General features: G+C 37.7%; 1 protein-coding gene and 1 non-coding gene across 2 annotated transcripts in view; both read right to left on the reverse strand.

Moving 5' to 3' along the window:
• The window catches only part of PIGU (phosphatidylinositol glycan anchor biosynthesis class U), a 591944-nt gene extending 582876 nt beyond the window's left edge, over nucleotides 1–9068 (reverse strand). The window contains exon 1 of the mRNA XM_044090281.1: nucleotides 8908–9068. Within this exon, the coding sequence (XP_043946216.1) occupies nucleotides 8908–9037 (130 nt within the window). The 5' untranslated portion in view covers nucleotides 9038–9068. The remainder of the gene's footprint in view (nucleotides 1–8907) is intronic.
• Nucleotides 1187–1258, reverse strand: TRNAG-UCC. Its single transcript has one exon. It is a non-coding gene; the product is annotated as a tRNA-Gly (tRNA).
• Nucleotides 9069–12330: the final 3262 nt, after the last annotated feature.

Here is a 12330-nt window from a genome sequence, read left to right on the forward strand (position 1 = left end):
GCCTCATTTACTTAATAATGCCTGTATCTTTAAGAAGAAAATTAGTACGTCTAGGAAGTGGAGGTCTAAATCTACTGTTTAACTCTACATAGAAAATAGGAAGTGGAGGTCTAAATCTGCTGTTTAACTCTACATAGAAAATAAGAAGATCTTGGAAGACCAAAACCTATATGAGGGCTAAAAGTCAAATCATTATAAGTAAATCATTGCAGGTGAAACATATTTTATATCTGTGTGTATATGTATGATTACATCATGAAAGACAGAATCAGAAATAGCAGAACAAAAAAAAGAGAGAGAATCATAAAAAACACTGAATGACTCACAACAGTGAATAAAAAAACACTGATTACTTCTCTTCCTATATCAGTAAACCCCAGCTTCGTCCCCTGCACCATCTTATTCATGTGATCTAACCCTAACCACAATCCTACCCCTGCCCTTAACACAAGCTCTACACATCACGTCAGTAAAAACCCTTTTGCTAACAGTATCACTACACAAGACAAAAGGTCACAGAACACAGACAACACATAACATGGAAAACACTGAGTTATAACCCATACTCTAACCCTAACCCATGAACTCTTGCTTATTCACAACAACTGCTATAACACAGGCTTGCACATTTTCACATAGGTTCATAGGTAAGTACTAGGCTATCTGCCCAGGGGCATTTATAAGCCTAGCCACAGAGTGATGGCTTTTGCCTCTCCATTAGATTAGTAATCTGGGCCTCTGTCTAACAGGGCTCCTGAAGTGATCCCAGGGTAGAACTTACGATTACCCATCCACTCATCAAGATTTCTCTTGAAGAGGGTCAGAGAGGAGCTCTGTCGAATATGGATTGGGATTCTATTCCAGAGTGAGGGGGGTCGCTGGGACAGGAATCTATCCCTCCACTATGTCTTGTTTATTGTTGTGCATAGGTTCAAGTCGCTAGAACAAGTGGTTCTGAGGGATCTCGTTTTTTTGAGGTGAGGCATGTCCATTAGAAAAATTAAACCCTGTAGCTTGTGTCTGTGAGGTAGACACCTGAACCACTATGCCAAACCTTGTAACCTTAAAAAGTTCTACTTGTAGCAAGATTATGTCACCCTAGATGGGACTCAAACCCAAATCCCTGGCTCAGGAGGCCAATGCCTTATCCATTAGGCCAATGGGGCCTCTAAATGTACAGATTTCTTGCATTGGCCGGGAATCAAACCCGGGTCAACTGCTTGGAAGGCAGCTATGCTCACCACTAAACTATCAATGCTACGTCCACCACTTTTTCACTCAAAACTATTTTCCTACATACTTCTGCTTACCTATACTATACAAGACTAAATTTAATCATCTGCGATTCATTCAAATGTGCATTCTCTCTCTCTCTTTTTTTTTTTTTTTACATCCACACGTCTCTCAACTGTCCCTGACTTTCAGTCATCCTTGATTTTGACACAAAATTTAGCTCTTACACATAATAAATAATGACAATGATTAGAGTTGCATACTTTTTTTGCTTCGGAAAATGTACTTTCTTTATTTGTTTGGCTCATCAGCCCTCTTCAGCACATTTACTATACTTAGCACAGAGTTACATATACCCAGTGTCTTTTGTTCAGGACCGAGAGGTGTGAGATACAAGCTTTCCCTCAAAATGGAAGAAAATAAAGCATTTATTTAAATTCTGTTTAAATATTAAATATTACAATTATACTGACCTGTGTGGTAATACTTTTTTTGTACTCCTCTGCTTTTTGTCCTTGACCTTGCCAAAAATGTTAACCTGTTTGCACTTTTTTAGTGTGTTCTGGGACGTTAGTCTTGTAACTGGGTGAACATAATGTATTACTGCATGGTTTTAGTAATGTTTATACATTATACTGCTCTTCTATTTCCAAACATAGAACTACCTCATTTAGTAATTTATTACACTGTTACTGGCAAATTTCTGAATAGTTTGGTATTTCAGTCTGCGGTAGGACTGTAGTAATGACAGTACTGCGAAATCTGTTCTAGGATGCGTGTTTTCATTAGTTTTTACAGCCATACATACCTGCTTAAAGTTGCATCCCAGTAGTCTGGTGTCCTAGTCTGTGGCAGGATTGTAGTAGTGGTAACACTGTGAATGTTGCTTCATGATTTGGGTTTTAGTACTTTTTATAGCTGTAAATACCTGCTTTCTGTTAACCTTAATACTATTTTTCTCCTGTTCTTTGAATCTGCTCCACCCCCCACTCAGGCATTAAGCTAAAAGTTTCTGAAATTCTAACCGCAGGACTAGGGCTGCAGTTTGAAAATTTTCCCCAGTTATCCTGCCCATCTCTTGCCTTGGTTTTAAAAAGCTGCGTCTCTGGCTTCTGTCTCTTAAGGTACCCTGAGTTCCGAAGTCCTTCCCTGCCCTCTTTCATTGCTACTGTTAGTTGTACAGCCTATTTTAGTTCTGAAGTCCTTCCCTGCCCTCTTTCATTGCTACTGTTAGTTGTACAGCCTATTTTAGTTCTGAAGTCCTTCCCTGCCCTCTTTCATTGCTACTGTTAGTTGTACAGCCTATTTTAGTTCTGAAGTCCTTCCCTGCCCTCTTTCATTGCTACTGTTAGTTGTACAGCCTATTTTAGTTCTGAAGTCCTTCCCTGCCCTCTTTCATTGCTACTGTTAGTTGTACAGCCTATTTTAGTTCTGAAGTCCTTCCCTGCCCTCTTTCATTGCTACTGTTAGTTGTATAGCCTATTTTTAAGTACTTTCCCACCCATTGTTTTCTCCATATCCTTAATACTAAGTGCCCACCGAGCAAACCAGTAAACTTCCCTTCTACAAATTGTCTCCAGCACATTAAACAGCACTACTATAAATATTAGCACAATCTAACCTAATCTAGTGGCAAAACACAGAGACCACCCAAGGAGACCTCTGCATAACCCAGTCCTTGACTTACAGTTGCCCATCCAAATACACGTTTGGACAACATGGATATGCAATTTCCAAATGTCTCTGTAGTCAGACTGGTAGACATAGGTATCATGAGACAATGTGGCAATTGTCTCATGTTCACAGACAACTACGTAATCCTTACAGAAACAAAGTATGTGAGAGATGCCCATAAACTCTCACATACAAACAGGTAGTCAAGAACAGAATTGCTGCTCATATTGACTGTTCTACTGTTAAAGAAATTGAAGCTTCTGCTCTCAGTTTCTTTACATGAAACTACCCGGTGATACTATCAGATTTAAATTTGTCACGTTACTAATTATTTTACTGTTCCTACATATTGATGTCACTTTTACATTTTTTGCACTTGCGAATACTGTTTATTATTTACTGCATCCAGAGTCTACAGCAGTCGCATCACATATTAATGTACCCTTTAGCCATGGCCCATATTACCATTAATCCATTATAAACCTCTTCTTTACCAATAGTAGGTTATTACACTATCTTGTTTTCTCACACCCTTTTAGTTGTACTGGCCATTATAGAATCTTACGTCAATTCTTGCTCCTTCTGTAACCAGCCTGAAGGAATTAGGTATTTTGATTCAGTATACCCATTGCCTAAAACTTAATGAAAACCCTTTTATTGCTACTTCAAAATGGTTAAATGTGTAACAAGTGTAACCTACAAAACAGAGCACCTCCACTACACCAACTAATGCTAACAGTCACAAAAAAACACTGCTTAAGCCTCCACGACTAAGGACTAAAACATCTCACTCATCGGATCACAAAGAACATACCCACCTTTACTGACACACTCATATATTTTTTGAGAGACACAGATACAGACTCCAAGCCTTTAAGGCCCATTCACATTGTATCCATCCATAATAAGGTTTTAGCAATAGGCGACTCTATAGTCCGATATACATACACCACCTTCACGAGCTGGATAAAAACACGACTAGCCATCTTTTATGAGCCAGGATCTACAAGGGCTCCTAGATCTCTCCATCTTGGCAAATACAATTATGACCTAGTAATGCTCAATATGAAGGTGAATGACCTTAGGTGCTCTATCCAAAAGGACATGCAGAAGAATATGACTGCTATTCTATGGCTGTATCTAGGACAGGAAAAAATACAGGTCTTGACTTGCACTTTGCCATTACTCAGAATGATGTCAAGCTTGAAAGACAATATAATTGGCTATGCATTTGATGTCACTCTAAATGGACCCTATATGCGTCAGCTTGGGATGAGATGGTGGGCAATGGCAAAGGAAGCCTTTCAGATTTGCCAGGGATGGTCTACACCTGTCTTATCATTGCTCTGTACTCTGGCTAAAGGCTTTGCTGACACCACTGTATTGCTGCACAGTCTATTTACTGGACATGTTTTAGAACAAGTCAATCTGCTGGATATTCCAAACTAAGAAAGGGTCATTCAGTACCCATTAAAGTGTCTCTACTCAATACCAAAAGTCTTAACAAAATGATGGAAGTAGAGGCCCTCTTGCAAGATGTGCACATTCATACATGTATAGATGCAGAAATATGGTTTCAAAGCAATGAAATGACTTGCTTTTTTGCTGTGCTTTGTGCTCATCACGTCTTCAGACCTACAGGGAGTGTCAGTATTAGTCAAGGATATCATCAACTCATGACTAACTCCTTGGGACTACAAATTTAAACTCTTAGATGAGCAAATCATTCAAAACAGCATTCATCAGCACTTCATACTTGATACAGAATGCGGTTCACATCCCCTTCTGACTTCAAGAGCTATATTAACAAATCAGATGAAATTCTAAACAATCACAAGATATTTATATTGGGGGACTTCAACTATCTGTCAATAAACTGACTGAAATGCACTACCAATAGTCAGCAAGCCCAGGGATTCCTTGATGTTATAAGTTTTGACTCCTTTGCACAAATAGTTAAACATACAACTAAAGGCCCAAACATCATTGATCTTGTCCTCACCGATATGGCCACATCTTTCACACCTCCATGTTTCATCTTCCCTTGTTAAAATGGACCAAAAAACAGTGACGTACTCCTTTAAAGCTGGTGGCTTTTCCCCTGCATATATCTCAATGTTTAGGGACCTCTCAAAAACAAACATTCTTATATCACTCGATGACATAAATAAATATCCCCTGTAATTCTCCTCTATAAGGCCCTACTAGTAAAACCACCCCTATGCCTCTGACTTGTACTCAAACTTAAATACCTAATTGATAAGGCAGTACCTAGCTGCATCAAATATAATAATAAATTTAAAACACCCCCACCCCATGGTAAAATATGTACAAGAATACCTATAGTAAATAAACTATACAAAAGGAGAAAGAAATTAATTGCTGCTTGCAACAGACCTTATTCTACCAACTTTAAGCAAACTAGCAAAGTGCTTAAGAGTACCATTAGGAAAAATCATCTGAATATTAACTTAAACAGTCAAAGAAAACAAGAATAACTGTGAAACATTCTTTAACTATGTCATGAAAGTAAGACTTAACACACAGTACTGTTTAGAGCTAGTCCACAACAATACTGCTCACTCTGACTCAAAGAAAACAGCTAATATCCTCGCTGACAAAACTTGATGCAAATTTCACTCTACTCACAGCTGTAACTATTCCATAGATTCCACAGCCCCAGCCATCCCTTATAATTACTATGGAACAAGTCCTCTAATCCCTCTCAAAACCTATGAACACCTCATCCACCTCATCCATCCGATTATCAGTACCGAATACTGGTTATCTGGGTTCATACCCAACCTCTTTAATCTAGGTCTTTTAGCTGGTTATGATCTGAAAGCACGGAAGACAGTCATTGCAATGCCATTACAGAAGAGTGTCCAACAATGGACCCCAGTAACTACAAACTCATTAGTCTCACTAGACTCATAAGTAAAAGTATACAATGCTTTATTTCACACTTCTATAATCTGGACATTGAGCATCTTTTAATCCTGGATTCTTATCAATTTGGCTTTGTCAAAGGCAATCACTGTCTCATTAACCTCATTAATTACTTTGAAAAATGCTTTGAAGCAGTGGATAGTGGTTATGCAGTTCATTCGGCATAGCAGGACCTGGCCAAGGCCTTTTGCACTATTCCACTTGCCAGCATTATTGACAGACTTGTAAATGTAAATATAAATCCATATGATGTGTAGTGGATAGCAAACCGGATGTTTGACAGAACCCAAATGATTAGTGTAGCATGTGCTATTTCTGAAAGTAAAAATATTACCAGTGGTGTATCATGGGGATCAATGTTGGGCCTCTCCTATTTGACATCTACTTCTCAGACTTTCAAGCCAGCTCTCTATGCTTATGGTTATCTAAGTTTGCAGACAACTGCAAATTGAGTGTTGTTATATGTTCCTCATCTTACATAAAATTGCTCCAATATGGATGAGACTATAAAACAACTGGTGCAAGGAAACGGAAAATGCTCTCAAACTAAATGTGAGAAAGGTTAGTACATTTCAGTTTTGTAAACAAAAGAATTATGCATCATACCACACTGGCGACATTCCTCTTCAGCTATACATTGCTCAAAGGGGTCTAGGCACTTCTGTTGAAAACGTTGTACCTTTTAACCACTATGTTACTACAGTAGTTTGGAAAGCCTTCTATCTGGCTTACCTACTTTCCAAAGACATCTCCTCTATATACAAAGAAGATTTAATTCCATTTTGTTCATACTTCATTAGCATGCATTTGTCTAAACATTTCAATCCACTTGCTAGATCTCAGACATTAACAAAAATATCAATGGCCTTAAGACCTTCAGTTATTTGGACACACCGACATCTTGGTCTCTCTCTCTCTCTCTCTCTCTGTACTTAGTCTTTTACAGACCCCTCTTGACTTCTTATTTCTTTGTAAAACAAATGGTTCCTCAAATACCCATTTAACAGACCTGAACTTTCCTATGCACACAATTAAGATATGGTGTTTTATATTCATATACTAAATGTATCCGCCACCTCTGGAGCAAACTTCCACTGGATGTCAAGCAGAGTAACACTCCCGCCACCTTCACGGCAAACTTAGATAACTGGATGGGTAGACTCAAATTCTCCTCTTCTCTGTCTTGTGTTGCCCTCCTTGAGGTTGGAGGGAACCTCTGGAATATGGATTAATGACTAATCTTGTAATGGTTTGTAGCGATTGCTTACTACTCCTTACAAATGAACCTAAACCAACTGTAATGAGACACAAACAGCTGCCAAATCATCTATTTAAACTATGTCTCCTGTCTAATAATGCACAATCCAAATTTAAAGCAAATTGGAATATAGGCAATGAAGGCAACCAAAAATAATAAGCTTGTCAGTTATTTACAAATCTCTCAACAGCTATGCAGCAAAATGCTACTTAGGTTCAGAGATTACTACTAGGCTAATTGCCCTTGTGGGCAATTTTAAGCCTAGTCAATTACCCCATGTGAGAATCAAACCCTGCACCTTGTGCATGTAAGGTGACTGCCTTAACCATTATGCCACCCTCCCACCAACTACTAGAGTTACGGTAAAAAGCATACAGCCTAGTGAGCTGGTCAAAGTATTGCAATGTACATCTGCCTCATCCTACCCCAGTTCTACTGTTTTTTTCATTACACCTTCTTTTTTACCCTACCACTGTTTTTGACTATATGTTCCAGAGCCCCACAATCCTCATAAAATAGTACTTCTTATGTCAGTCCTGAACATACCTCTCAACTCTTAGTACAGGATATCTGGACAAAGCCTACAATAATGTGGGGACAAAGGTACAAAAATAGGGACACATTTTAAATATTGCTTGTATAAGCTTAGAAATGTATGCTACTACTTAGTGACTTCAATTATCACTGATATGACAACCCCCCCAACACATTTTATGAGGAACAGATCACAAATATGAGCCAAAAATCTAGACAGTTGAGAGGTATGGTCCTGAATTATTTCCCCTCCAACTCTAGCCCACCCATGTCCATTTCACACCCTTTAGCACCTTCAGCTCTGCTCTTCCTATTTGTTCTCTTAAAGTCTTAACGTGTTGTGAGCCAAAAACATAACTTCCTTCTTCCTTATTCCCACACAAACATGCTAATTCTACCTTATACTCCAGCCCCTTCATTCAGCTTGTCATTACAGAATTTCTCCATTGCATGCTTTCTTCCAAACTACTCTCCTTTTACACAAGACTACAATAAATATAATGTCTATTCTAGTGACAGTCTTAATATCTTAGTAAAGTCCTACATAAATGGAGTGGATGAATTCAGCTTTCAACAAATCCATAATGCTAGCTACAACTTGAAGAAGCTGTGGATAAGTATCAACAAAAGACAACAAGTGGTTAACTAAAAAACCCAAAGTGTGGTAAATAACAGAAAAAAAATTACAAAGTTCATACACGAAAAACAAGAATTAATTTTACTATCCTGGCAGATTGTTAGCCAACTAAATGTAAAATGAACAGTTAAGCAACGTTACCCATAATGCAAATCATAAGTATATGCCGCACAACAGAATTAACACTAACTACCAAATAATACAATAGGCTAGCTAAAGAAAGCTAACTTGCATTTGGGACGATCAGACTTAACGCTGCAACCAGCAAACAGCAGGTAAACACGCATATTAGCTATACATACAGTCATCAATTAAGCTTCCTGTTAGGTTTGATGCAGACATGTAATTATATTTACAAATAATTTCTCTTTTGCTCATTGCATTTTTAACTGACAAACCAAATTATGCTCTGTTTCTTTGAACACTGACATTATGCTGTAAAATACGTTTGTTCTGTTTCTGTTTACAAGTTTTAATTACATCAAACTATTTCAGTTGAATGGTGATTGACACAACCACTCACAGACAGGTCCTGCCACTTTAAGAAAGCCTGTCATTAGCACTCAGGTGTCCCAAGCACCTGCTACCTATTTTTCCGGAAGAGATGGGGCAAGCTATTTACCTCTTTTCCAGGAATTTAGCGGCGATACAACCTCCACTCTCTCAGAAATAAATTCAGCTATGTTAGACCGATAAAGCACAGCTCTAAGAGTTGCAGCTACTACCAGTACTAGAATCAAGGGAGCTGCCATATTTCCCTAGAAAAAAAAAATAGCTGCGCTCGTTGTGTGTTATGGGTCTTGTAGTTTTATTCATCGTTTTTTTTGTAATGACGTTGGGAACAAAACAGAAAACTACATCTCCCAGAGACTGGAGAAATCATATCATTAGAGTGAGACGTAAAAAAAAAAGACGTTTAGCTGCTGGTTCTTCCTCCAAGTTTCTTAACATGCTCTTTGTTATTTATTTCCTTTTTCCCCGTTAACAGCATGTGTACAAATATTTATGGTGTATTAATGCGGGCAGTGGCTAGGAAAGCTGTTTTTTATTTAAGTTTATTTGGTTTCAAATGTTTTTTTACTCAGATTTTAGTTATGTCCCCAGTCCCTCCTAAAATTGGTGTCTGTAGGAGAAAAACTCGTAAATTGCACTTAATAATGACAGTAAGCAAAGTCAAGACTTACTGGCCTTCATTGTTCTTGATTATTTTTGGTTTTGTCCCTGAGTCTGTTGAGATTTTCCCTGACTTGTTGAGAGCTATGATGGTTACCACTGGTGTCTCAAACTCCTAGTTCTCAAAACATTCTGGGACAAATCTCAACAGAATTAGAGATAAATCCAGAAATAATCAGGGACATTTGTATAATATTAGTGTTATTACCTTGAGACATTGACAGAGCAAGATTATGACATCAATATACACTTCTGAAGTAAAGAAGTCTATAACTCAAATTATTGTCATTATCCACTACCCGTCTTCCAAAAGTGACAAGATTTTAGGAAGGATAAAGAGGGACAGAGCTAAAATTTGAGTCAAAATCAGGGACGTTTGAGAGGTATGGTTAAACTTTTTAATTTCCGTATTGTTTAGAATTCCTTTTTTCCTTTTGTTTACCAAATTACATATGCACACACCCCCGCAATGTTAAAGAATGCTGATATTCACACTGTGCACCCCATCACATTTAGTAAAGGAGCAGAATGGTGGTTTGTCATAAATGAAGCAGCTGATTTGTATATTAAGGGCAATGCCTCAAAAGACAACAACACTTAAAACTGGGAAAATGTTTTCATTGTATTTTATCTTTTTTGCAGTATTAATTGTTATTGCATCAGAGTGGTTACTTTTGTTTTTCTACTTTTTTAATACCAAGCTGGTTTAACCGGGTCAATAGATGGGCTGCTCAGAAACCCTGTTTGGCATGAATAACTAATATAATAATACTTACACTGAAGAAGAGAACATAAATAGCAGAAATATGATAAACAAAAAAACTGTTGGAACAACAAGAGAAAGCGATCATGAAATCCCAAACATTAAGATATGGTATAAAGTATATGCAATGTGATTATAATGTATGTGTCTGACGCAGTATTAGTTAAGGTAAATACTGCATTTATACACAGAGTAGCGACAATAAAAGCAGTAAGTTAGTCAATATCGTAAATGTGGGTGCATTTCTATTGATTAGATTTTCTTGAAGATTACCAAGTCTTGGAGAGCTGTAACATTGGGTAAACTGTTTCAAGATGCTGGGCTACTTTTGGAAAAAGTATAAAACTAAGGTCAGTTTAGTTTGCAAGTGTTGGAGCTGTGGTGGGTGAAACGATTCATGAACTACAGGTTTATTACTGAGGAGAGGGCAGTGCTTATTTTAAAGTAATTTGAGAGTATTGAGAAGATAAATTAAGCTGGCAATAATAAAGAGTAATTTTGCTCTCTTGATAAAGATACAATGGTGCTCTGTATGAGAAGATAGCTTTATAAAATGAAAAATCTTATTTTTGGTGGTCTGAAGTAATGCTGTACTGTGTCTTGATAAGATGAAATTGATTGGTAATATATATTTTAGTTAAGGGATTCAATTAAACACTGATTGCAATAGGTTGATGTGCTTTCTACAGAAGTACATTTGAAATGCTTTGCACTACTTTTAGCTTTTAAGATGCCTTGAGAGTAAAATTGGTTATAAGGTTATGAAAAGACAGCAATCAAGCAAGATCCCTAAGTATTTATAGTGTTTACGGCAAAAGCATAACATACTTATGGCATAAGCATTATCGGCAGAGCTATAATGAGGATAGGGTGCCTAAGACGTTGGTATAGTGCTGAGATTCATAGAGGCAAACATAAAATGGCCTCATGCACATACAAAATGTGTAAATGACCCAGAACTTATGTGTGTAACTACTCAAGTTAGGGAGCATATTATTAGAGAACAGCAGACTTGGTAAAGTCATAAAAAATTAAAATAAATGGTGAATATTATACAGTGACTTTAGTGAATGTTGTAAAGTTGTCATTTGTAAATAGGAAATCATTACAGCAGCAGCAGTTGAAATGTGATCGATGAAGAAAATAAGTTGTGTTGGTGTCATTTTTAGTGCTTGTGCATACATGATAAAACTACGGAAGGGATCACTGGGGAAAATTATTTCTTTGTTGTAATTTTTAGTGCTTATGCATGCGTGGTCAAACTACTGAAAGGATTGCTGGACAAAATAACTTCTGTTGGTATCATTTAGTGGTTGTGCATACATGATAAAACTACTGAAGGGATCACTGGGGAAAATTATTTATTTGTTGACATTTTTAGTGCTTGTGTACACATGGTCAAACTACTAAAGGGATTGCCGAGCAAAATAACTTCTATTGGTGTAATTTAGTGTGTAAGCATACATGGTCAAGCTACTGAAAGGATTGCCAGGGAAAATAACTCCTGCTGGTATAATTTAGTGCTTATGCTTGCATGGTCAAACTGGTAAGGGAGTGCTGGGCAAAATAACTTCTGTTGCTGTCATTTAGTGCTTGTGCATATATGATCAAACTACTGAAGAAATCCCTGGGCGTTATGAATATGTTTTTTTTTACAGTTCATGGATTGCGATGTAGATATAAGACACACAGTAACACTTTTTATAATGGATGTGCATACTGTGTGGGTATTTGACTATGAGTCACAAAAACACTTAATTAGCATATGCCACTCTATACAATTTCTCATTTGCATCTCATTATACTTAATTTGCTTACACCAAATCATGAGCATTGCTCGTTATCATAAATGGTCTCTGTGTCATTCCTCCTCTGGGCCAGTAATCAAGGAGTCTCAATCCTCACCATGGGCACCAGTGAGGGACATTCTCTTGGAACAAAGGTGGATACACACAGTATTTCCAGATGCAGCTCTCTGCACCAAGCACAATTTCCCGTAAGAGCACCACGGAAACACACTCAGTCCAGGGGTTGGGTTTCCCGCTCTCTCTCTCCAGGCCCCCAATAAGACTCCCCACTGGCACAGCTGTAGAGTTGAGTCCTCAGCCA

Source organism: Protopterus annectens, chromosome 12.part0 (genome assembly GCF_019279795.1).
Source record: "Protopterus annectens isolate FY-2018-M chromosome 12.part0, PAN1.0, whole genome shotgun sequence".
NCBI classification, from domain to species: Eukaryota; Metazoa; Chordata; order Ceratodontiformes; family Protopteridae; genus Protopterus; species Protopterus annectens.